Source organism: Lethenteron reissneri, chromosome 65, assembly GCF_015708825.2.
Source record: "Lethenteron reissneri isolate LAM-NWPU_2019-01 chromosome 65, ASM1570882v1, whole genome shotgun sequence".
Classification (NCBI taxonomy): domain Eukaryota; kingdom Metazoa; phylum Chordata; class Hyperoartia; order Petromyzontiformes; family Petromyzontidae; genus Lethenteron; species Lethenteron reissneri.
Genome location: NC_083843.1, coordinates 10,315,023 through 10,342,857, shown reverse-complemented (window position 1 = coordinate 10,342,857; position 27,835 = coordinate 10,315,023). Strand labels below are relative to the sequence as shown.

The following is a 27,835-nucleotide window of genomic DNA, read 5'->3' as shown; positions in this document are numbered from 1 at the left end:
TCGCTAGATGCTACCACTACAGGCCTGTAGATATTACTGCAGAGCAGCCGGGGAAATCGTGGCTGGGGGGGGGGGGGTCAGGGGTAGCAGCCCAGCCCCAGCCTGCCAAGGTGCCACCTCGGCCGGCAGGACAATCTAGGCGAGGCCAGAGGTTCTGCACGGGACTAGGCCTCACAACGCCACTCTGTCAGGTGAGTACTTTGTGCTATACAGTCGATAAATACTGCTATAGAGTCAGCATGTATTATTTGGTTCTTTCGGTTAAGTCACGTCTAAAGATAAAATAATAAATTAAATTAAATAATAGCATACGACGTTTCGATTGCAACACAAGCAATCATCATCAGGTATAATGAAATAGCGACATAAAATCTAACCATAGTTTTCTGGTTATATTTTATGTCGCTATTTCATTATACCTGATGATGATTGCTTGTGTTGCAATCGAAACGTCGTATGCTATTATTTAATTTAATTTATTATTTTATCTTTAGACGTGACTTAACCGAAAGAACCAAATAATAATTCCTGCAGTCACGAAAGTTCTAAAATTAAGATTAGTCAGCATGTACTACTGTAGTGATAGCAGGCACCACCACAGTCAGTACGCACCGCTGTTAGATTTCTAAGAGTAGTTTTGAAATATTTTTTTAGCCTGGGCAACGATATATAAGCTAGTTCATAATAAAGGTTTGTTTTGATTAATATTTTAATTATCTGCTCTCAGACTTAGACTTGCCCTGCAGTCACAACTTTCGATTCATGCGATAACGCCTCTCTCTGCTGACAAAAATGGGAACTGTCTTTTGACTTTGAAGTGGGTTAAAGTAATTAAGCGCCTGATGAATATCTAGAGTGAAGATCTACTTTACTTTACAACACGACTAATATTGTCTTAACACGCTGTAATAACACGCATACACTGTGTGTTATTACAGGGATAGAGACAACGCAAACTCCAAATATACAGCAGCTATCAGGGTTGGAATCCAACTTTTGACCTCCTGCATACCAGGCGAGGTACCGCAGCGCCCCTGCTTAACATGAGACACCAATCTGGTGTGAACCAAACCTCGATTCTCAGGCTATTTTTCAACACGTAGATGATATAAGACACATTGATTATATCGTACCAGTTGTGTAATTGTGTGAATGCTAATCATATTTTGCTCTGGGCTGTGTGTGAGATTTCTAATTGTTTAATTGCTGGCATGGGTTTGACTAGTTTCGCTTTTTTCATTTTTGTGACCCATGTCACTCTTGCCAATGAGACTTAACCTAATCTCCTGAGCTCTCACCTCGTTAAACTCAAATTCAACTCATCATCAGCAGCATCAGCAGACGTATTATCAGCAGCAGAATTAGTAACAGGAGCAACAGCATCAGCAACAGTAGCTCCATCATTATCATCATCAGGAGTAGGACCAGCAGCATCAATAATAATAGAATCATTATCTGCAGCAACGGAATCATCATCATCCGTAGCAGCAGCAGCAGCAGCAGAAGCAGCATAATTATCATCACTCTTGCAACCGAGACTCATCCTGGTCTCTTTATTTCTCACCTGGTTAAACAGAGACGTTAACATGGCTTTAACGACCAATATTATCAATAATACAGGCTTCTTGGGTTAGATCACATAAATATAAAGATACTTATTTGTGTTCTTCATTACCTGTGAATTGGAATCGCATTGTATTGTGGGTCAAGGGTCAATGTATTCTGGGTGAATTACAAATAAAATCTGAAAATAAATTAACAAGATTTTTTATCCAGGCTGTGAATATCTTTTTCTGAGCTGAGCCTGACTGACTTATGTAAACATGTCTTGTATGTTTGGGATGGATACTGTTGTTTTGTTTGTACAGATGTTATATGCGAGATTAAACCCGGTACGATTTGTAAATCTACAGCTTACGCCTTCACAGGTAAGTGATGTCTGTAGCCTTGGGTCACATTCCATGGCGCGTCTCGTGGTATTTATAGCTGCACTCTCAGTCAGTTTGCTTGTTCCTCGTCACCGTGAGCTATGATGATGAATGGATCTTGACTGATGAATGATGATGATGAGCACGATGATAATAATAATAGCATTGACTACGCTTGGTAATGATGACCACCACCCACTCACCTGCATCCAATACTCTCCGGCACCGAGGTCTACAAAGCCATCTACAGAGACCCTCACTCCCACCTGCTTTCAGCCCTCCCACCCTCTCACTGAAACCAACCATTCACCCAACCTCTTTCCCACCTGCCCACATACCGGCCTGCCCACACCGATACCTGCTCAGCCACTCACCTGTTAATTTTCCTACCCGCCCACCTACTCATCTGCTCACCCATTCACCATTCCACTTCATACATATCCAAGCGCCAACTCCTGGCTGATCTCCCTACCACCTGATCACCTGCACAACTGCTCACTCACCTACGCACATGATCATCTTCCCACCCTCTCACCTGATTATCCACCTACCAACACGATTTAAATTGTATCTAAAGAATATCACCCATTTACACAAACTGGAGAGATTATTGGTCAAATAATTAACAAATTTTAAATTGATACATTTTTTAAGACGATTTAAAACCATACTAAAACAAATCCTTAACATATAAATGGCAATAATAGAGGCGACATAACTTGTTTCAAACCTTGAATCAGAAGTTACGGTTTGGTGCTGATACACAAAGAGCCTCACCATTGCCGACGAAATCAGTCCAAGGGACAAATCATCACCGATTGCCTGGCCACTCTGGGTTTTGTATAAATCACGACTCGTAACCCCAACATCGCGGTGTGAATGCAACGCTCCTGTCTACGCAGGTGAGAGTCGATTCGTGTCTTGGTTCGTCGTCGCTGTGTGCGCTCCAGGGACAATGCGTCGAGACCGCTGCGTGCGATACGAAGCTCGTGACTGTCACCTTGACCACCTGAGCACATTTCCACGGAGTGTCTCATGAGGTTTGTAACCTCGTGCTAAGTAATGTTGGCTTCCTTGTTCATCTCCGATGTTGTGAGCCCCCAGGATGTTGATGGTTAAAATATTAAAATTGGAAAGTCGTTCGTTTTAACTTCTTATTCGCAAGGGTATCCAATGTGTCAAGCGACAAATGCGTAAAAACTTCAATAAAACGATTTACTGTGGACTATATTTTATTATATTTTACCAGGTAATGCACACTGAGCAATGTAGTTCTTATTCATAAACGATCTGGCCATCAAATAATAGCTCAACGAAGTGGCTTATCATCATGTGGAAATGTATATCAGTAGATTAGTATTCTAAACGCGTGATGTTGATTCTAAATGAGGGAAAAACGGCCACAGTGAGAAAGAGAGACGCGCAAACTCCAAATATGGAGCAGGCGTCGGGGTCGAATCCACTACCTCCTGCAGACCAGGCGAGAGAGTTAACATCTAATCACTCCAAATAAAATCGTTAAAATCTACATCTTACACGGTTTACGTTTATATACAACGTGAAACACCTTGATACAGAGCCAAAACAGAGGCAAGGCAATCGCACCCACGAGCATCAGAGGGCAGTCAAACGCATGAATGCGCGGTGCGCACTGCCGGTTCACGTGGGACGTTCTCTCGCTGTCACAAAATATCTCGACGCGTCCGTCAAATAACACTGTGTGGACCTTAAAGGTAACATATTAAACAACGTTTCAGGCAACGAACCTATTCATAGGACATAATTGAGAGTTAAAGCAGGACTGCGATTCTGAATGAGTGCGTGCGTGTTTGGGTTTTAACTCTGATGATCGTTGCTTGAGTGAATGTAAGGGTTTGGAATTGGTTCCGACGCACGCGTTTCTCTCTGTATGCACGTGGCAGAGTTTAGCGGATCAACAGCGAATTAATAAATAAATAATAACGCCAGCTTCTGTAGCGCCGTAGTATGGCGAGCCGTTCTCAAATCACCGAAATGTTTTGGCGATGCTACGTTTGGCAGTGGCGCACAAATAACAACAAATAATCTCAGCACATTCGTAGAGTCGCTCTACCTCTTCTCCGGGCTCGCGATGTGCTGTGAAGAAGGGTCGTTGCTCGAAACGTCGCCTGCTATATACAGTACTACCTTCTAAGGCCACACAGTGTCTTGAATAAACGTGAGTTTTCATCATTGTTAAAAATATGTGTGTATTTGCACGTGTATATATTTGTGTGCATTTCAGTTTCTCCGTGTGTCTATGACAGTGTAACTCGCATCACTGAGAAGCTATGCCAGTGTGTTTATATTTACTACCCAGACCCAAGCGATGAGGTTGTCTATAACATGACACATCACACCATCTACTGTGTACAGCTCAGATACAGTACACGTATGTGTAATGCTGTTACCCTCACCATATACTATAGCTGAGTTATAGACAGTGCATAGTGTGCTGTATAGTGTGATGTGTAATGCTGTTACATACCCTCACCATGTACTATAGCTGAGTTATAGACAGTGCATAGTGTGCTGTATAGTGTGATGTGTAATGCTGTTACATACCCTCACCATGTACTATAGCTGAGTTATAGACAGTGCATAGTGTGCTGTATAGTGTGGTGTGTAATGTTGTTACATACCCTCACCATGTACTACAGCTGAGTTATAGACAGTGCATAGTGTGCTGTATAGTGTGATGTGTAATGCTGTTACATACTCTCACCATGTACTATAGCTGAGTTATAGACAGTGCATAGTGTGCTGTATAGTGTGGTGTGTAATGTTGCTACATACCCTCACCATGTACTATAGCTGAGTTATAAACAGTGCATAGTGTGCTGTATAGTGTGATGTGTAATGCTGTTACATACCCTCACCATGTACTATAGCTGAGTTATAAACAGTGCATAGTGTGCTGTATAGTGTGATGTGTAATGCTGTTACATACCCTCACCATGTACTATAGCTGAGTTATAGACAGTGCATAGTGTGCTGTATAGTGTGATGTGTAATGCTGTTACATACTCTCACCATGTACTATAGCTGAGTTATAGACAGTGCATAGTGTGCTGTATAGTGTGCTGTGTAATGTTGTTACATACCCTCACCAAGTACTATAGCTGAGTTACAGACAGTGCATAGTGTGCTGTATAGTGTGTTGTGTAATGTTGTTACATACCCTCACCAAGTACTATAGCTGAGTTACAGACAGTGCATAGTGCACTGTATAGTGTGATGTGTAATGTTGTTACATACCCTCACCATGTACTATAGCTGAGTTATAGACAGTGCATAGTGTGCTGTATAGTGTGATGTGTCATGTTGTTACATACACAAACCTGTCAACCCATACAGGTTTACTCGTATTTTTGTACAGGGAAATTGAGTAAAAAATATTTTTTACATTTGTTTGTCTTTCTCGCTAGTGATGGGACTTTGTATGATGAACGCTAAAATGTATAAGGGGCACGGGGTGATCAATAACGTCTGTAATAAGTTAGGGCACTGATAAGGGGTTGATGGGGGGGCTAACGCCACCCTCCTCCTCTCCCCCCTCCTCCTCCGCCCCTTTTCGCCGGGCTGCCGCCGATCGAGTGATGGGCCTTCCCGCACGAGCGTCCTCTCTGTGGGACATGGCGAGTGGCTGGCCCCCTACCGCCTGGAGTTATCCCACATACTCCCCACGTACACTACCCCAAATGTCCGGAGGTGGCTGCGTGTTCGCGCGTGCCTGCGCCGGTTGCTCACCACTGCTCGCGCTAAACATAGTCGAATTAATATGCACGCGTACCTCCCCACCTCCCGTTGGGTCGGCTTTAATCCGCTGTGCAAATACGCACGCGGGTGCAGGAAAAACTGCGGCCGGGTTGACGATAATATTCGCGCGTTCCACCATTGGGTGCTATCGTCGCTACTGAACACACTGCGTAAAACGCAGTGTAAACACGCACATGAACGGGTTTTAACTCACCCCTCCCTCGCCTTATTACTCGCGCGGCGCCGCTGTGCAGATTCTGGCGCAGTTACTGAATTACTACCCGCGAAGCCTCACATACACCCGCTCGAATTACGCACCACGATGACACCCTTAATGGGATCGTAGCTACGTTTCAAGTTTCATTCCTTTGGTATAGCCCTGTGATCCATGCGGCTCTTAAGTCGGGTGCAACTGCAACAAACAAAATATGAACGGAGAACATCTTAAAGTGACGACACGCAACAGAAACATCCTGGATTTACCAGCACCTGTCCTCCCCCTCGGACTCAACAGGTTTCATCGGGGTGGCCGTCCGGTTGAGGTTTAGCTTTAGTCAGCTCAGAAATTTCCCTCCCACCTACTCTCGCGCGTTGCTCACTGGGTATTTTTCTCCCCCAAGGTTCTATTTCTCTGTGCTGGGTGTGTTCTCACTGCGGTTTGCTCGGTGAGCTCGTCGTGCCCATACAATTTTAAGCCAATTCACGGGGCCGCAATGCAATTCGGCCTGAGGGGGGTCGGCCAATCTCCTGGCACTGGCAAACCGTGGGACGGCCCCACGAGGGGCCCCTCGGGTAAAAACCCAGGATACCAGGTGACCCCCTTACGAGACCCTACGTGGGTTCGTGTGTGTGTTTAGTGGGGGTGTGCGTGCGTTCGTGTGGGGGGTGCGAGGGGATAGCAGCGCTGGCAGAGTTGCTCCGTTGATGTGGCACCACATTGACAGCTATGCATACCTACACCATGTGCTATATCTGAGCTGTAAACAATAAATGGCAAGGTTATTGTGAGAAAATTATGAGAAGTGTCTGTCGTCAAAGAAAAGTTACATCGGTGATAAATCGTGCGTAGTGAATTGAAAGAGACATTGATGAGGTGTCAACCATTAATGCTGTGCAACAAAACCAGCTGTGTATCAATGTGGTGCATACTGACACGCCGTTTGCCACAATGCAGTACAGACACAGTCCATGGAAACACGGAGCCAAGTCGATTTAATCGCACTCTCTGGCAATCCCCGAGTGTAAACAGCCGCAGGGAACTACTAACTTTTATATTTATATTCATATTCTGTATATGTCCATAATGCAGGTTGTGTGGGTTAGATAGTTAACCCAATTAAACGGTATAATAGATATTGGCCACGAAAGCTTTACGTGTTAAACTACTGTAGATGTGTCATGGTGATTTGTTTACGTTCCTTGTACTTGCACTACTATCATGTTTGTGTCCTGTTTATTGTTGTAACGTTTGTTACGTTCTTACCCCGTGCCCCTACTGGACATGTTAAAAAGAGCTTTACAGGTCATCGGATTCCTCCTGCAGTATAAATATTCCAATTCTGATGTACGTCAGTCCAAAGATGCCAAATTAACATCTGTAATAATAATCTTTGGTTCTTTCGGTATAAATAAAACAAAATAAATCACGACGTTTCGGGCGCAACACAAGCGTCCGTTATCAGGTGGGAAAGCATGGTCTGCTACTGTGGCAGACTGTTTTAAAAGGTTTGAAATGGGTGTAGCCCAATGGTCATAAAGACGTGGCCAGGGCTAGTGATGTTAATGTGAGAAATTAGCACATAACTGTAGAAAAGGAGAGCGGCCTCCTCGACGAGGGAGTGCAACCCAACGGGTGTAATCCAAAGGGCCTGTGAGTATGAGAGTGAATCCAAAAGACGTGACCATGAGAGTGCAATCTAAAGTCATGAGAGTGCAATCTAAAGTCATGAGAGTGCAATGCAACGGACATGTGAGTATGAGAGCTCTAAGAGAGACGCGTGGAGAGAGAGACACAGAGTCGAAATAACAGCTGACATAGGCAGGTTGGATGGAAACATAACAGTCAGTTAAGACTTTACCTGGTTTATAACGTCCTTCCAATGATTGCTCAGTTTGTACCCATCCTCTCGGTTGAAGTTGTGTCTGTGTTTATATATATATATGGATGGCTTCATTAACAAATCTCTTAAGGTAGCCGGTAGGTTTGCAGAGTACCGTCGTCTTGGAAAAATCTATTTATGTAATAATCTTGATTTTAAGCTTTCGTGACTGCAGGAATCCATACTCTTTGGTTCTTTTGGTAAAGTCACGTAGGTAGAAATAAAACAAAATGAATCACGACATTTTGAACTCAACACAAGCGCCCATCTTCAGGTGAAAATCATGATAGCCGCGATGTCTGCAGCAAGCAGCTCGATGTCTGCTGCCTTGTGAAGAAAGTTTTTTGAGAACAAAGGTAGCCGAAGTAGTGTTGCTGGGGTATTATAGTGTAAAGGTAATAAATAGCGTGGCATGTTAAAGGAAATTAATTAGATTAGCATGTTGGATTATAGTGCAAAGTTAATTAGCTTCCATAGTGCATAAGAGCTCAGATTAGCATATAGGATTAGCATATGTATTTTGATGAGAGGAGCATGTAAAAGTTAATGGAAAAATTAGCAAGTTAATGTCAGTCTATGTTTAACAAAGAGTAGCATGTTAAAGTTAATGAAAAAAGCATGTAAAAGTAAATGAGCAAAGTTAATGAGAATATAATGTTAAAGTCAATGCAGTCATACCGGTGGTTGCATGTCCATGTGTGACAAAAGCAGCCATGTTAGCGATCCGAAAGATGGCGGAGCTCGCTGCTGCGGAGCTCGCTGCTGCGGAGTTGGCTGCTGCGAGAGGAAGACTGGTCGGACCAGGTTTGTTAATTATGTCCTTCCAATGATTGCTCAGCTTAAACCCATCTTCTCAGTTAAAGTTGTCTCTATGTTTGTATATCTGGAGAGATTCATGTACAAATCTTTGAAGGTAACCTGAAGGTTTGCAGAGTACCTTGGTCTCGGAAAAAACAATATCGTGCGAGCCCACAGCGTTATAACAATGGTCAGCTACGGCAGAGGTATTGGTTCTGCCGTGTTTTAGATCTGCCTTGTGTTCGCGAACCCAGTGCGAGACAATGTAGCTGCGACCGCAGGTACAACTCAGTTTGTAGACCCCAGGGTATTGCATGTCAGCAATGACATTCTTCAGAGATGGGATAAGATCACGGATTTTGTGTACTATTGAATCAGACCTGGATCCTCAGAAGTGTGTCTCTCTATGGTTGGGGATACAGCTTTGCTAATTGTGAGGTACGAGTATCGATTCATCTTGAGGGCTCGGTGTACTGCTCCAGTTCACTGGCTAGGTTGCGCTGGTCGGAGATGCAGTGGGCCCCCAATGGTGTAGTGTTTTGATGAGGGAATTATTCTGGGCCGGGTGGTGGTGAGAATCAGACTTCAGATAAGAATCAGTTCAAGTTTCAAGTTTTAATTTATTATGTATAGCCCTGTGAGCCATGCGGCCCTTGAGTCGGGTGCAACCGCAACAAAAAAATTATGAACAGAAAACATCTTAAAGTGACAACGCGCAACAGAACCATCCTGGATAAACCAGCAAATCTTCCAGAAAAAAACACCGTATTACAATACTGTGTGCAAAAATCCCAGTGTGGTGCAAGTCAAACAATAACAACCATCAGACAATTTAGATTAAATTTATCAGGCCAACTCCGCACTTTCGCAAGAAACATGGCTTAACCATATGTTTTTTAATCACCAAAATAAAGCTATAAAAACAATGTAACAACAGTATTCATAAGAACTGTGATTCAAATTTAACAATTAACGATATCCATAACATGTACGACCAAACGTACAGCCATAGCTGGCAGCATGACACTCCCAGTGTATGATGTGTGAGTGAGTCAGCATATGATGAGTGAGTGTATGATGAGTGAATCAGTGTATGATGAGTGAATCGGTCAGTGGTTGTGTGAGTGATTGTATGATGTGTGAGTGAGTCAGTGTAAGATGAGTGAGTATATCGCGGCCCCCTCCACGCCATCGCGGCATCCTCCACGCCATCACGGCCTCCTCCACGCCATCACGGCCTCCTCCACGCCATCACGGCCTCCTCCACGCCATCACGGCCTCCTCCGTGCCATCACGGCCAAGAGGCTGCGTCGTCCCAGGAGCTTCTCCTTGGCCGAGAGATGCGAGAGCCGCTGCCTCTTGCGGGGCTGCCAAGGCCGCACGCCCAGCGCCTCATCCTCTAAGCCCGAAGCGGCCTCGGCCTCGAAGCTCGAGCTCCAGCAGGTCCAGGGTGAGCCAAGCCCCGCCGCTGAGCCAGGCGAGACCGAGGCTCCCTGGGGCACCAGGCCGCAGTGCTGGGACTCCACCACGACCATTGTCACCCGCTAACCAATCACACACACTCCCTCACACACTCATTCCCTCACACATTCGCCACTCAGGTCGCCGCTATCCACAGTGAGCGAGGAGGCGGTATTCTTCCACATCAGGCAAAGGGATGACGACTGCTTGTGTTGCGATCGAAACGTCGTGATTTGTTTTATTTTATTTTATTTCTAACTATGTGACTTTACTGAAAGAACCAAAGAGTATTAATTACGTCATTTTATATTTTGGTCTGGGTGAGTTAGGGAAGAGGTGGGGCCTCACCATCAGCCCCACCAAAACGAAGCACCTGCCTGGGTATACTGTACCATCGGGCACTCCACCCCCACAACTTCCAATCGGTGATGGGGCAGTTGTGGAGAGAGTGGAGCTTTTGTTTGGCCAGTTCGAGGGGGCTAAACGGGCGCGGCACGGGCTTGAGAAGAGATGGAGTGATGTGGTACAGGGGGACGTGGAGCTGAGTGGACTTGCCGATGACTGGTACCAGCGGTGTCAAGATCGGCCTCTGTGGAGGAGGTTCGTGAAGGACACTACTGGGCAGTTAGAGGAAGTTGCCCTCCAACAACAACGAAGGGTGGAGGAGCGATGCTCACAACAATGAGCAGAGCGCTGGGTGGCTAAAGCACAGCAAGTTGGCACAGTAGTGGGCACAGGTGGTGCATCAGCCAGTCATCAAGGTCAGTCGACCCGTGGCACCTGCCCCAAGACCTCCTGCCAGCGGGTATTTGACACTTCACATGGCCTCAAGGTGCACATAGCCTGGCACAAGCGTCGTGGTGATGTCACCACCACTTAGTGGCGAATGGCGGTTGTTGTTGTGTCTATTTAGCCATCACAGACTGTTGGGGAAAGGGCTGTTCGTAGCAAGTAGCAGAGGCTGTGAAGTCTGGCACACTCGCGCACTAAGGGGTGGGTGGCCAGCACCAAAACAAAAAAACACACGAAGACACACACACACACAAAGACACAGACACAATACCAAAGACACGCAGACAAAGGCGTACACACCAAACCCACTAACTACAATACAATTATCCCCCGTGCAGCCTTACAAAACTGTAGGGGCAAGTGCTGTTTGCATGTAGCACCTATGAAGGCCGGCACTGTGGCACACGAGGGGGGTCGGTGACCAGCACCACGCCCGACCCACCGTTGTCTCCCCAGTGGCAATGTTTGCACACCGCAGCAGATACTCGTTTGAGGCTTAGTCGACCTAGGGGAAACCCAGGACCGATTCTGATAATCGTCACTGGTGTTGGTGAACCGGTCATGGGCCTCCCCTAGGTCGACTCAGCCTCAAATTAGTTTCTGGAATGGTGTGTAAATATAACCCCTGGGGAGACAAAGGCGTCCAGGCGTGGTGTTGGCCACCCACCTCCTCGAGTGCCTTGGCGGCCTTCATACGTGCTCGCTACCAGCACTTGCCCCAACACTTTGTTAAGGCTACACGGGGGATCTGTGTCTTTGTGTGCGTGAGTCTGTGCGTTGTGCCCGTTTCTCTACGCTGCTCACACTCCGTGCTCTCAGGACGCACGACTCAGATCCAGAATCCTCACTGAGTTACCATCAACACCACCCACCCACAGTGCGGGGTAGAGCGGTTGACTAAACGAGTGGTGGATGGAGTGCAACAGCTCCATGGAGTCGGCGCGGTAAAACGACAGCAGCCCCGCCTCCCAGTGCAGGTGACACCCGACTCTCCGGTGAGGATCCCTCACAGGCACTGAGGTCACTACATCACCATGACGCACTAAGCAGCTGTTGTTATTTTTACGTAAAACCCATGATGAGTCGTTCTGTCCTAGGCTGCACTCTTCACCACTCCCTTTCCGTGCGATCGTCCCATACGCGACTCCAACCTCACAGCCCCCCGCCGCACCCCCCACATCCACCTCCCAGTAGTGCTGACCCGACGAGAAGTTCTCGGAGCACAGGGCTTGTGCATAGACATCAAACCGGTGTGGGTGATCGGGGCAACCCTGGGAGACAGCGGTCCGCGTCACCGTCCTGAGATCTGAAGAAATCTGGAGGTTCTTGTAGGCCGAGTTTTGGTCCACAGTCGGTGAGCGTCCGTCTGCAGTAACGATAATCACAGTAGCCGTGTAGTAACAACAGCACAACCATAACAACAGCTCTCGTGTGCTAACACGCACGTACATTACAATAGAGCAATTCATAATGAACATTATTGTACAACGTAATGCGTAGCTATCGGTGTGATGACATGGAACGGCACTTTGTCAATCCACTGCTGGATGAGGGACTCCCTACACCGTGTGGGTAGTGGGGGATATTTGACCATACCGCCCCACGCCTGTCACCGCACGTTGGCGAAGGCAGGCGGCGCAGCTGGCAGGAGCACATAAGTACAGTACAGCGGTGCGTTTGTCTGCCTCGCCATCTCCTGCCCCGCCACGTAGCCCTGCAGCCTGTAGCACCTGCTACGCATGGTGGTGGCCGCCCGTGCGAGCCCTACCCAGGCCCAACCCCTGCGGGGCTTTGCGAGGTGTGAGGAGGTGGGGCGCACTTTGGGCGCTCTGTGCGGTAGGGCTGAACGATTTGGGGAGAATCTCTAATTGAGATATTGTGATTTGATTTGCGATTGCATTTTTTAAAGTCGAGCTTCAGTTCAATATTCACTGTGTAATAGATTTACAACATATGGAGCATTACCACATGATACCATCAAAATATGAACTGCTTTATATATTCTAATGCAAGGATGAGAACTTAAAAAATATTAATTGCTCCCAACATGTATTTATTACTATGTTTTTAATGAAATAGAACGCTCAAACATAGAACAATTGTTAAGTTAAATAAATAAAGTAATATTAATCAAAAATCGAACAATTGCAATAACAAGGTAATAGGACTTTTCAAATCGCAAAAATCGCAGCCTTTGGGATTTGCTAATCGCATTGTTTCAAATTGCGATTAAGATTTGAAATCAATTACCGTATTTTCCCGCATAAAACCCGCGGGGTTTCCCACTTTTTACCAACAAAACAAGACCCTGCGGGGTATATGGAGGTGCGGGCTATCCCAAAAATATTTTACACGTTTGACATGTCATAACTCGTTAAATGTTTTCATGGTAGAACTATCCACTATGCAACACTTACCATAGACTAAAGCACTGCTGAATAAACCACTCACACTAAAATTGCACATGTTATCACGTTTTAAATTATTCGAATTGTTTGTACAATGAAACGACAATGTCTTAAATGGGCACACTTTGTTTACCGTAATACTATCAGTTGCTGTAGGGGGTGTGAAAGTTTCAGCTGAGGCGATGGATTGCACAATGGGAAGGGCCTTAACAAGCATCTACCATACGCGGAATTATAATTGCTGAGTCCCTTAGGCCGCTGCTATTGGCTGAGCACTACCGGTATACAGAAGCGACAATGAGCTTTGTTTCAAATTTCCAATGGCTTTGTTGCCAGGAGGCAATGGCGTTACCGAAGTGCCGCTATTGTCTGCGCAGTGCGCAATCTACCAGTGCTAAAACTGTACAGGGGTTACTACCGGTCCAGTAGCTGTAATATGATGAGGTCAAATGCTGGTAAGTCTAACAGTACGCTTACTTACTTATCTACCAGTTATGTGTTACTTATGTATTGGATATTTACTTTTGTTACTTATTTACTGTTTTAAGTTCACTTGTTTCCGGGTAGTTTGTTTTCTTTGTGCACGATATGATTTTAATGTTAACAATTGATAGTGGAATGTATTAAAAACTGTAAACTTTGTATTAATATGATGGAATTAAGCTGCGGTAACGTTAAAGATATGAATGCATGCGGGCGATATGCGGGAAAATACGGTGATCGTTCAGCCCTACTGTGCGGTAGCGCCCGTGGGTGGCAGTGGATCGCAGCAGCAGCAGCGTGGATATCAACACCGCCACAGTGTCTCTGTGTGTGTACAACAAACACCTCCCGTGTGTCACCTTTCACAGACTGTAGGAGCAAGTGCTTTTGGTGAGCACCTGTGGAGGCCGGCATGACCGGTTGAGATGATCCACCGCTGTGTAATGAAGCACACTCGTGAGTATGTGTGTGATAGTGTAGTGATGTACACTCGTGTGTGTGTGATAGTGTAGTGATGTACACTCGTGTGTGTGTGATAGTGTAGTGATGTACACTCGTGTGTGTGTGATAGTGTAGTGATGTACACTCGTGGGTGTGTGTGATAGTGTGGTGATGTACACTCGTGTGTGTGATAGTGTAGTGATGTACACTCGTGTGTGTGATAGTGTAGTGATGTAAACTCGTGTGTCTGATAGTGTAGTGATGTACACTCGTGTGTGTGTGTGATAGTGTAGTGATGTACACTCGTGTGTGTGTGTGATAGTGTAGTGATGTACACTCGTGTGTGTGTGTGATAGTGTAGTGATGTACACTCGTGTGTGTGTGTGATAGTGTAGTGATGTACACTCGTGTGTGTGTGTGTGAGAGAGTGTAGTTACGTACACTCGTGTGTGTGTGATAGTGTAGTGATGTACACTGGGTTCGCCTTCCCATCAACCGGAGGCGAGGAGTGGTGGTCGTGGTTACTTATTCCCCCACCGAAAACGAACATTTGTGGAGGGATGCAGGCAAGGCCGATCGGTCAGATGCCTTCTATGACCTCCTGTCACAGGTGCTGGCTAAAGTAGCCCCTCGAGATAGTCATCTTGTTGGTTGACTTCAATGCCCGAGTTGGTCATGATGCTGGCGCCTGGTCTGGAGTGATTAGAAGGCATGGGCCAGATCAGCTCAATAACAACGGTAGGAGGATGTTAGATTTTTGTGCAGCCCATGGGCTTGTAATTACCAACACGATGTTCTGGCATCGGTGCATCCACACAACATCATGGATGCATGCCAGGTCTAAGCAAAAACATCTGCTGGACTACATAGTGACGGATCAGCAGATGTGAGCCCATATCCTTGACACCGTGGAGCTGTTATGCCCTCTGACCATCGACTTGTCATCTGTAAGATGCGCCTGCCATTCTTCCACTGCGGTGGTGGGTGTACACCCAGCACCCCATTCCAACCTAAGGGGGCCTGGTCTCAGTTAGCTGATGAAAGTTACAAGCGAGAATTTCATCATCACTTGTGGCTGGGGTTGGCATCGTCCCCCAATCCTGATGTAATAGTAATAATAATAGTTCAATTTGTAACGCGCGCAAATTTGCAGACGTAGTGGCCACAACTCAGAGGCGCGGAGCCAAGCTCAGAGTCGCTCAAAAGCATGATTGTAGAGGTGAGTTTTTAAGTGTCTCTTGAAGGAGGCGATTGAGGTGATGCTGCGAATGTGCAGGGGGATATCGTTCCAGACTGTTGGGGCTGCCACCGAGAAGCGGCGCATAGACATGACCATCCTGGATCTTGGTATCAAGAGGAGGTCGTGAGTCGCGCTGCGCAGGCATCTGCCGTGTGCTGAGCTGCAAGTTGTCAATAATGAAGAAAGGTACGGCAGGCAGGCGGATATGAAGGCATTGTGGCAGATGCAGGCGGTCTTGTATATGACTCTACTGGCGATGGGGAGCCAGTTGAGAGCACGGAGACAAGCTAGTGAGTCGAGACGGGGATGAGTGTGGGCAATGACGACGCGTGCTAGGTTATTTTGTAGTCTTTGATGTTTCTTCAGGTTGCCAGCGGAGGTCCGGACTAGGACGGAGTTACAATAGTCAAGGCGAGACCCAACTATGCAACATGCCAAAGTGTTGGCAATTTCAGTAGAGATGAGAGGACGTATGTGTCTAAGAGCCTTCAGGTGAAAGTTACATGAGCTGATGATATGGTTGGTTTGACGGTCGAAGGATAAAGTTGAGTCTAGGATGACACCGAGGTAGCTGAAGTGATCGGTGAACTTGATGCTGTAACCGAAGATGTGTATGTGTGCTGAATTGAGACGTTGCTTGGTACCTGCTGAATTGAGACGTTGCTTGGTACCTAACATGATGGCCACTGACTTTTTCGGATTAAGGGCTAGGTTGTGTGCAGTGAACCATTGTTGCACGGCGGTGGTACATTCCGAGAGCCTCTCGAATCCAGATGCATTGCTAGAATCGATGGCGGTGAATAGAATCGTATCATCCACGTATGAGTGATGCTTAACACCGAAGCTTGCAATAAGCCGGCCGATCGGGGAAGTGTAGGCTGTGAAGAGCAAGAGACCTAGAACAGAGCCCTGGGGAACCCCACATAATGCTGTTGTTTCAGGCGATGTGGACATGCCCACCCTGACTGAAGATTGCCGGTCAGAAAGGTACGAAACTATCCACTTGAGTGCTGAGCCGCATATACCGAAGTCGGATTTCAGGAGGGAAGTAAGGAGCGAATGGTTGATGGTGTCGAAGGCTGGCGAAATGTCCAGACTTACAAGTGCAACAGTTGAGCCAGAATCAATGATCATTAAAATGTCATCGAGCACTCTAGTGAGTGCTGTTTCTGTGGAATAGTTTTGACGGTAAGCTGACTGGAAGCAGCAGTAGCTTGCGGAGGAGGTGACGTGTGGTTTTAGCTGGGCGAGGGCTAGTCGTTCAAGGAGTTTAGAGAGGTTCGAGAGGTTAGTGATGGGACGTTAACTAGATGGGTCATCCGGATCTAGACTTGGTTTCTTTAACAAGGGAGAAACCAGGCCAGATTTGAGGTTGGACGGAAAACACCCCGAAGAGAAGGAGGCATTTGCGATGTTCCTGATCATGATGGCGAGTTCCGGAGCACATTGCTTGAACAAGGAACCTGGGAGCACGTCGAGTGGAGATGACTTCAAATGAAGTGATTCAATTAAAGAGAAAACGTTTTTTGTAGACACCGGCTTTAGCATAATTAGAAGAGTGTCTGGGTTAGTGCTTACAATTTTAGGTACCATGAGAGGGGTACAATGGTGCAATGTGTCAGTAGACGTGCACGAGTTTGCGACGGCGATTAGCTTGTTGTTGAAGCAATTATTAAAGGAGGTGGCAAGTTTCAGTGAGGCAAGGGGATCGCTAAGGTGAGGGACCATAGTGCTACCAGGATGGAGAAGATCTTTGAGGGTTTTCCATAGAATGCGCGGTTTTCCGGTTGCTTTTTTGATGCGTTCCTCAATGTGGGAGGAACGTGAGACAAGGATCAGTTTGTTAGTTTTCCTGCAGGCGCTTCTGTAAGCAAGTCGATCAGCAGGTAGACCACTGCGGGATGCGATACGTTCAAGGCGCCTCCTGGTTCGCTTCGCAATGATGGCATCTCTTGAGAGCCAGTGAGTGTCGTGAGAAGACTGCCTAGCGGTTCGTGATTTTAATGGAGCTAGTTTGTCCAACGCCGCCCTCATGTCAGCTTCTAGTTGGAGAGCGCAGACGGTTGGATCCGATGATGGGGATAACATTGAAAGCGAGTTTGCAAGGAGGTGACGAAAAGCAGAAAATTCGATACCCTTAAAATTACGCAAGTTGCGGGTGAATTTGATGGTGACTGGCTTCGGAAATTGGAGGGAAGAAGTATGAGGCGGTGGTCGGAGTAACCAGTTTGGAAAACTCCCAGGGCAGTGATGCGTCGGTGCTGGTCAGGTTCCAGAACCAGGTCGAGCATGCTCTCAACGTTTGTTGACGAAGCTCTGATGGGGCCTGAGTTTGTGATGACCAGGTTATCGCAGGCCAAAGTTGACTCAAGGTGACTTTCGATGGAGGCTGGGGTATTGCCGGGGCAATTAAAGTCACCTGTAAGCACGAGCCTGTGAGATGGGTTAGGAATTAGATATAGGAATTCCGAAAGCTCATTTAAGAAGGTGTTGATGCTGCCATCTGGAGGGCGATAGATGGAAATGATGGAAAAGCACTCGTTGTTAGTAGTAAGGGATACGGACTGGACCTCGAATGTGGCCTGAGCCATTGGTAGATAGAGCTCTTTAATTTTCAAGTGAGCATTGTAAACGACCGCTAAGCCACCACCCCGCTGGTTAGTTGCGCGAGGTTTATGTAGAACCTTGTATCCTGGGGGCGCAACTTCCAGGGAGATGGCTGGCGGGGAGTCTTGCCTGCACCAGGTCTCAGTGATGAGCAAAAGGTCGATGTGGTGGTCCGAGATGGTGTCGTGAATCAGGGCTGATTTTTTGGTGATGGAGCGTGCGTTGAGTAGGCCGAGGCGGATGTGTGTAGGTAGATGTGAAGATCCGTGCAGGTGAGGCATCGAGGGAATAGAGGAGTTGGCTGGTTCGAGGTCGACCTGTGAACGGCGGCCCCTACCACCTCTGCAACCACGGTGCCGATGCAGTCTCCGACGTTGACCTCGAAGAAGCCCAAGGACAGAGAGCGTCCTCAGGAGCGCGGGTTGCAGGTGCAGATGATGAAGAGATGGTGCATGTCGTAGCCCTATTATATCAGCCCGTGCTGCAACAATGGTGCTGATGAAGGGGCCCGGATTCGGGTGGACTCCAATCAGCGGCTCTGCTGCCCTGAGCAGCAAGTCGAGGTGTCGTTGTCCAAGCTCCACGCTGTCAGCAAGCACTTCCCCATACGTAGCGGATGCAAACACGCCCGTGTAAACACTCGTTGAGAGCGTACACGGGCGTACAGAACCACGCAGGCGGGGCGTACAATGGAGCAGCCAGAAAAACACGAAGTCCAGTGGATTAGCTGACCACGCACTGTTTTCCAGCTCGCAGGTGATGCAGCAGGATGGACGTACCTCACAGAGCTCCCGTTCACTGGTGGTGCTGGGCAGCAGGCAAGCCAACTCTCTCGTGTTGAGGAGATGACAGTCTGCTTCACGTTCCCACTCACTGATGGTGGTGAACATTAGACGGAGCACGTAGATCTCCCACTTGCTGGCGATGCTGGGGCACGCCAAGCTCACAGTCGCTGATGGTACCGGAAGAGGTGCCTTGTGAGGACGTTGCTGGTAGAAACTGTACCCGGGGCGGATGTTAAGCCTCGCCGCATGAACAATACAGCCAGCGTCCTCCAGCTTCGTGAATCGAAGCAACAGGCCTCGTTTACTCGCACTGCCCAACAGCTGTGCGATGCGGCAGTTAAGGCGAGTTGTGTGACACTGCAGTAAACGGCATTTGTCGGCTGTTGTAGCGCCGCGAGGCGTGTGCAGTGAACACGGAGGCAGGCGGGTTTGGGTGCAGGGATCAGCCGCCACCCAAAACTCGGGCGACGCCAAAGTAATAATGAAAATAATGAAACAAAACAAATTATATGAAAAATGTAATGGAAGATGAAAGTAAGAAGAGTGGTGGTAAGTGAAGAAAGACGTGGGTAAGGTACGAGGTGTGGTTACGGTTGATAAACTGTGAGAGCGATCCGGGACTGCAGCCAGCTGCGGCGCTGTCGCCATCTTGGGATGTTGTTTCCAACAACGCAGGGTAAATGGGCGAGTTTTAGGACTGTGATTCATGCAGCTGAAATGGCTGCTTTGGGTACGCGGTCCAGACCTCCCCAGAGACCCTGGCTGACAGAGGAGGTGTTCAGGATGGTTGAGAAAAAGCGACAGGCCCACTCTAATCGTCTACAGCATCCCACGTCAGAGAATGAGGAGGCTTACCGCCGACTTCGTTCGGAGGGTCGGAGAGCTGTGAGGCGCTGCAAGGATGGGTGGTGGTCGTGGGTTACTGAGGAGATGGAGTCTCCCTCAGTGGCCCGCGATCACAAATCCCTATTTAACTCCATCAAAAAAGTAACCTGCAGTGCCACACCTATTGCCATCATTAGGGGAAAAACTGTGATACAATCTCCGATCCCCGGGAACAGGTCTGCAGATTTACTGAGCATTTCTGTGAGGTCCTGGGGGACAGGAAATCCCTCAGCCAGGAAAACAACGTGGCACAAAGTGGGGATGACCCTGCTGAGACTGCGGTGCCTCAAATATTGGAAGAAGTCACCCCCTGTGAGTGGCTGGTTGAGGTGCCATCTGTTGAGGAAGTACTGAAGGCGATCCAGAGTCTGAGATCAGGAATAGGCACCGGGCAGAGATGATCTCCCAAGCGAAATGCTGAGGGAGGGTGGCGTTTGTGCATAGACTGCCCTACATGACATCATAACAACAGTCTGGACCACTGGACGGGTTCCGCAGGTTTGGAAGGATGCCCTGGTGGTCCCCTCTTTAAGAAGGGAGACTGCACAGACTGTAACAACTACAGGGGCATCTCACTCCTCAGTGTGCTGGGAAAGGTCCTGGCAAGGCTTATTCAACATCGCCTTGCTAGGCACGCTGAGGAGAGGCTTGTGGAGCCCTAATGCGGTTTCAGGAAAGGGCAGTCCTAGACAGATGCCACATTGTTTGTCCGTCTGCTACAACAGAGGTGTAGGGAATTCCAACAAGACCTATATCTCTGCTTTATTGACCTGGTCAAAGCCTATGATTCCATCAGTAGGCCTGGGCTCTGGGTTGTTCTTCGTGCTTTCGGAGTCCCTGACCCTCTGCTCACGATCATTAAGGACCTTCATGATGGTGAGCGGGCCCGGGTAAAACTACCTTGGGGTGTGACAGGGATGTCCTCTGGCTCCCATATTATTTGACATCTATTTTGACCACGTAGTTCATGAATCCTTCAATAGATGTACCGGAGGAATTTACATTTGGTACAGATATAATGGGAGGCTGATCGATGCCCGGGTGTGGTCAAGGGATGGCTCCCTATTGGTCAACCACGTTATGTATGCTGATGATTTAGTAATTGCTGCTCATTCAGAGGAGGAGTTGGAGATGCTGCTGCTGAAACTGGAGCGTGCCACTAAGAGGTGGGGCCTTACCATCAGCCCCACCAAAACTAAGCACCTGCCTGGCTATTCTGTTTCATCGAACACTCCACACCCACAACTCCCAATCGGTGATGGGGCAGTTGTGGAGAAAGTGGAGAGTTTCCCATACCTGGGCAGTGTGCTTATGACCGGCTCTGGTTTAACAGCAAAGGTCTGACTCCACATCAGTTGAGTGGCATTATATTTTCATCGGTTGCATAACGCTTTGTGGAAGCTACCTGGTCTGTCGCTCCGCATGAATCTTCAGGTCTTCTCGGCCATGGTCCTTCCCTCCCTTCTCTACGCTTGCGAAACGTGGACCCCCCTAATTGAACATCTTCGCTGGTTAGAAACATTTAGGCTGGCCTGCCTACGATCCATCCTGGGTTTAACCAGGCTGGATTGTGTGAGGAGCTCACAAATCCTTGAAAGATCTGGGCAAAGTCCCATCGGTGAGCTCCTCTGGCAGGCAAGGCTGCGTTGGCTTGGCCATGTAGCCCACATGCCCAGCCACCGCATGCCTAAACAGCTTTTGTTCGGCCGGATAAAGGGGGCTAAATGGGCGCGGCATGGGCTAGAGAAGATATGGAGTGATGTGGTATAGGAGGATGTGGAGCTGAGTGGACTTGCCGATGACTGGTACCAGCGGTGTCAAGATCGGCCTCAGTGGAGGAGGCTCGTGAAGGACGATACTGGGCAGCAACGCTCACAACAACGATTGGAGCACCAGGTGGCTAAAGCACAGCAAGTTGGGACAGTAGTGGGCACAGGTGATGCATCAGCCAGTCGTTTCAGTCAGTCAACCCGTGGCAACTGGGTCTGACCCGTGACCTCCTGCCAGCGGCCTTTCATCACTTAACGTGGCCTCAAGGTGCACATAGCCTGGTACAAGCGTTGTGGTGACGTCACCACCACTTAGTGGCGAATGGCGGTTATTGTTATTGTTGTTGATGTGCACTCGTGTGTGTGTGTGTGTGTGATAGTGTAGTGATGTACACTCGTTTGTGTGTGTGTGCTATATGTAAACATTGATAAATGGTCGTGCGGTAGCGCAGTGCTTAGTGAAGTGACCCGAATTTGATTCTTGCTCACGGCCAACATCAGTTACGATTATCGGTCCTGGGTCTCGCCTAGGTCAACTGAGCCTCAAATGATTACCTACAGCTGTGTGTAAACATCGCCACTGGGGAAACAAAGGCGGTCGGGCGTAGTGCTTGCCACCTACCCCTCGTGTGCCGTGCCAGCCTTCATAGGAGCTCGCTAACAGCACTTTCCCTCAACAGTTTGTTAAGGCTATACGAGGGATCTCTGTCTCTATAAACGTAGTAGATATCGATACGTGTTCTTTTGGAATTAACTATTTGTTGCCTGTGTAGTGATTTACACGGGCAACTCAGCTTATGCATTGGTCTGGCTGTCTAATAAACCCTAACGTTGCCTTTGATTCTGAGAGCTTCAGGTTTAAACTTGATTTGGAGCTTTTGTGACTGCAGGAATTACTGTAGGTTATTTCGGTAAAGTCACATAGAAAGAAAGTAAATTAAATTCGAAAACAAACTTAGTAATATGAAATGCAATACAACACAGATATTGGGTCAACACAATTAACGCATAGTCTGGTTGATTACATTCTTCCAAATATTTGCTAAATTAGAAGTTAAGTTTGAAATTTGAGAGCTTCAGGTTGTAACACTCAACCCTGACAATCCTCAAGGTGTCTGGGTATTGCTGCCTGAATCATGAATACTAAGAATATTAGCCATAGTGTGTATGTCAAAGACTCACACGTAGAATAGCAATAGCATACTTACTCAATCATACACATTTGTTGTGTTAATAGAGCTCATACAATAGTCATTTGCACTCATCAGTGTGTGTGTGCTATATTTTAATGTGTAGGTATATTCATACATGTTCGAATGTAATTTACCTTTTTGTCTATGTAGTGATTTACACTGTCAACCAAGGTCAAGCCCTTGGCTGGCTGTCTGATAAACATCTGAATATTAACACAGAATCCTAGTGGTACATTTGATTCTGAGTGCTTTAGACATTATCATTGAACCCTGCGAATCCTAACTGTGGCTGAGTCTGGATATCGCAGCCTCAAGTACTAATGTAATGCGGTTGTAAACGGCCCTTCTGAGGTGCCGTCAGGGGGGGAGGAGTTAGGTCACGTGGGGGGAGAGGGGTTGAGTATAGAAGGAGGGGAACCGGAAGAGCAGGGGGAGTGACGGGGAACCAGGAACAGAGGAAGGCCACGAAGGGCGAAGCGGGGTGTGGCGAGATCGCCACGAACACGGGGGGAGCGAGGATCGGCACCGTTGGCCAGCGGTGACCGACCCGAAGCAGCGAGGAGGCTGCAGTCAGCAGCGGGGCTGCACAGAGAGAGTGGGCAGCGGGTCTGCATACAGTGACAGCCAGAGGGTCTGCACATAGGGGTAGCAGCAAGTCTGCAGGGAGGAGGTTACAGTAGATGAAGCAGAGAGTCAGAGGGGTGAGGAAGCTATAATAGCAGTGAATAGCCGGGGGCTACAAATACAGGAGTTATAACAGAGTGCCGTGTGGGTAAAGACGTGAACCTGAATAAAGACACGAAGACAGAAAGAAGTGTTCGAGTCCTTTTATTACACTGGAGTCAGAAGTGAAACGGCATGGCGAAACAACTGAGGAAGAAGAATATCCCATCTCCGGCATCGGCTTCATCATCGGACGACGACGATCTTCCTCCTGAGGTCGGCTTCACTTCGGCGGAGGGAGAGATCCGTGAGGGCCCGGGTGTGGAGGAGGTTGCCGCTGCGCCCGACCCATCTGCGTTAAAGGACGAAGATTTAAGATGGACCCGGATGGCGGAGCAACTGGCGACCCTAAAAACCGTCATCACGGAGTTGTGTGACCTTGTCACGCCAAGGGCGGCGTTGGAAGGTGATGGTGGTGATCGGCAGGAGCCCGGGTCGTCTTCGATGGCGCCGCCATCGACCACGCGGCGTGAAGACGCCATCTTGGGCGTGGCGCACCACGGAAGGCGGGAAGCCGCCATCTTGGGGCCGCCACGAAGATCGTCCGCCATCTTGGCGACACCGCGTTGCGACGCCTTGCTGAACTTGCCGCCGGAAGAGTCGGTGACGGACGGAAGCAGGCCAAGGAGCCGCAGTCGTCACCTTACAACTGTTAAGGAGTTCTCCATCGGGGGCGATTGGAGTGCGTTCGCTTGTCGATTTTTGGCGGCGGTACGAACGGCAAGGTGGACGGACGCCGAGGCGCTGGAGGTGCTTCCGACTCTCCTTGACGATGAGTCTGTTCGTTTTTTTCGCTCTATAAAAGCTGCGAAGAAGAAAACATTGCGTGGAGTGTTCGACGAAATGGCGGACGCGTACGAGCCACCGGATGACGCCCATCGCCGCTTCGTGCAGCGGCAACGCGCACCGGAGGAGTCGCCTGTAGCGTACAGGGGCGCCGTGCTGGAACTCGCGATGGCCGCTTACCCGGAGACGGAGCCTGACCTGCTGGAACCTCTCATCTTGGGGAAGATGTTGGAGTTATCCCGGGATCTGGGCATTCCTATGCCGGCTTGCGGTCACGAGAAACTCACGTCCCGGACCGCGGCTAAGTGTTTGGACGCCCAGTTCAATCTCCGCCGCTGGAAACAAGTCACGGCGTGGACGGGCGGTCCTGTCGTCGATGGGGGGGCCGTAGGGTGGGACCCTACAAAGGCCGTGTACGTGCCGGATGCGACCGGCCCAAAGGAGCTGTCGGCCGCCTCCACTCCGTGGCCGGCTCGAAGCGAGCCGGGGCCGCGGGCTCCGCCGCCGGCGCGGCCACGTCGGGACGGGGTGCCTGCTGCGCGCCGACCCGACGTCGACTGTTTCCGCTGCGGCCGTCGGGGCCACTATGCCAGGGACTGCTGGGCCCGGGTTCCGGGGCCGCCCCAGCAGGAGGCCTCGATCGCGGACGTCCCAAAGAAAGACCCTCCGGCACAGACAAGCCGGCCGTGACAGCGCAGGGAGGAGGACCTTCCGCTTGTGGGACGCCGACCGGAGCCGCAGAACCCACGGGACCTGCAGCTCTTCCTATCCCTCCGCGGACGCGAGTACGGGATGTTTCTGGACGCGAGCGGGACAGTGGCGGGCCTCCAATGGCGACGGAAGAACTTGCGCCCGTCGCCCCTAAAACCCTTCCACGTTCCCGCTCGGCGGGTGGGCCGCCGACCGTCCGGGACGGCCCGGCTACCCGTACTCGCTCGAAATCCCTCACGTTTCGTTAGATTGTGTTGTGTTGTGTTATTGTTATAATGTTCTTCAATGCTTCGTGTCTTTTTGCGTGTTGGCCCTTTACACCCGCATTGCTTTTCAGGTTGCAATTCAGCCGAGGTCGGCTGGATTTTCTTTAGGGGGGAGGGTGATGTAATGCGGTTGTAAACGGCCCTTCTGAGGTGCCGTCAGGGGGGGAGGAGTTAGGTCACGTGGGGGGAGAGGGGTTGAGTATAGAAGGAGGGGAACCGGAAGAGCAGGGGGAGTGACGGGGAACCAGGAACAGAGGAAGGCCACGAAGGGCGAAGCGGGGTGTGGCGAGATCGCCACGAACACGGGGGGAGCGAGGATCGGCACCGTTGGCCAGCGGTGACCGACCCGAAGCAGCGAGGAGGCTGCAGTCAGCAGCGGGGCTGCACAGAGAGAGTGGGCAGCGGGTCTGCATACAGTGACAGCCAGAGGGTCTGCACATAGGGGTAGCAGCAAGTCTGCAGGGAGGAGGTTACAGTAGATGAAGCAGAGAGTCAGAGGGGTGAGGAAGCTATAATAGCAGTGAATAGCCGGGGGCTACAAATACAGGAGTTATAACAGAGTGCCGTGTGGGTAAAGACGTGAACCTGAATAAAGACACGAAGACAGAAAGAAGTGTTCGAGTCCTTTTATTACACTAATAATGAATCCTCAGAATATCAGCCATAGCGTCTCTATAAAACACTCACAGATACACACAGCATAGCAACAGCATCTTCATTCAATAATACACAAGTGTAGGGGTTAATAGAGCTCATGTATGACTCCCGTACACGTTAACGTAGAGGTGTTGCAATACATGGGCAATAGTAATGTATCTATCTGTATGTATGTACAGTGATACACATGATCAGCCAAAGTTATACCCCCGTCTAACTCTGTGAGCCTCGGGTATTACCCTTGAACGTCAATAATCCTTAAGGTGCTTTAATTTGGGATATAGCAGCCTCAATAATTATGAATGAATCCTGAGAATCCTAAGGCTGCCTTAGTCTGGTTCTGAGCCTCCGGCATTATCAAAAGACCCCTATGAATCAAAACGGTGATGTAGTCTTCCTCTAGTCTGAATATAACATCCATTACAGAAAAGACTTACACACATATAATCATATGCTACAATGATTAATTTAGCCAACAGCATCCTCACTGGAAAATACACACGTGTAAGTTCAATGGAGCTCATGTAAGAGTGAAATACACTCATGTGTTCGCGATATTATATTGTCCAGGGAATACATTACGGTCATCACGTCTATCGTTGTAGTCATAGACAAGGTTGACCAAGGTTATGAATTAGTCTGGCTGTGAGCTTCAACCATTAACTGGGGAACCTAATAATTCTAAAAGTGCATTAGTTTGACTCTTCTTCTTGGTTCTTTCGGTAAAGTCACGTAGAAGGGAAGTAATAAAATAATAAAAATAAAACATAATAAAATAATTCTCACGACGTTTCGGCCACAACGCAAGTAGCCGTCCTCAGATGAAACCAGGTCTGTCGAGGCGGCAGCGTCTGAATGAAACAGCACACATGCTTGGAGCATATATATAAGCTGGGTTGGAAGGGGGGGGGGAGAAAGGGAGCGCCTTGACAAAATAATTTGCATATCAAGAGGAATCCAGCATACCCATGGGAAATGCAGGTATGTGATTAGTACTACTTGTGTAAGTGCATTATGCAGGATTAGCAGCATCACAGGGAGGGGATAGGGGTAGCATTAATAAAGGGAAGAAGTGTTAATAGTATCTAGTTGCAGTAACTAAAACCACCAAGTAAACAACTAAAGTATAAACTACATTGTATCATCATTATACTAGATATACTCTACAATAAGCTGAGTTACTAACAGTAAGTAATACATTATAATTCTACGTCATAAAATATAATATGCTTCCATCTAAACTTTAATATCTTATATCACACGATTCTACACCATACTATATATTGCCATAGACAAACCCAAACATTAAATTAAACTATTTGTTATTATACACTGTACCGTTGACCGTCGTGTGAAAGATACTGAGGAAGCAACAAAATATGTCTTCCTCTCAGTATCTTTCACACGACGGTCAATGGTACAGTGTACAATAACAAATAGTTTAGTTTAAAAAATGTATATGCTTAATACAATGTACAAAGTAATACAATATATAGTATCGTAATTGTATAGTGAATATACAGCAGTGTGATATACATTAGGGTGGGTAGAATAATACATAATGTAATATTACAATGGATAAGGTATGGGGTGGTTTATAGCAATACAGTATATAATTTAATGTTTGGGTTTGTCTATGGCAATTTATAGTATGGTGTAGAATCGTGTGATGTAAGAGAATAAAGTTTAGATGGAAGCATATTATATTTTATGACGTAGAATTATAATGTATTACTTACTGTTAGTAACTCAGCTTATTGTAGAGTATATCTAGTATAATGATGATACTATGTAGTTTATACTTTAGTTGTTTACGTGGTGGTTTAGTTACTGCAGCTAGATACTATTAACACTTCTTCCCTTTATTAATGCTACCCCTATCCCCTCCCTGTGATGCTGCTAATCCTGCATCATGGACGGGCAAAGTAGCACTAATCACATATCTGCATTTCCCATATCCCCTCCCTTGGATGCTGCTAATCCTGCATAATGCACTTACACAAGTAGTACTAATCACATATCTGCA

General features: G+C 48.0%; 2 protein-coding genes across 2 annotated transcripts in view; one reads left to right on the top strand and one right to left on the bottom strand.

The window, feature by feature from the left end:
• LOC133359559 (E3 ubiquitin/ISG15 ligase TRIM25-like) overlaps positions 1–27,835 on the top strand; it is a 223,482-nt gene that overhangs the window by 37,514 nt on the left and 158,133 nt on the right. The gene's annotated exons all lie outside the window — the stretch shown is intronic.
• The window catches only part of LOC133359585 (tripartite motif-containing protein 16-like), a 34,278-nt gene continuing 15,685 nt past the window's right edge, over positions 9,243–27,835 (bottom strand). The window contains exon 6 of the mRNA XM_061578036.1: positions 9,243–12,221. Within this exon, the coding sequence (XP_061434020.1) occupies positions 11,671–12,221 (551 nt within the window). The 3' untranslated portion in view covers positions 9,243–11,670. The remainder of the gene's footprint in view (positions 12,222–27,835) is intronic.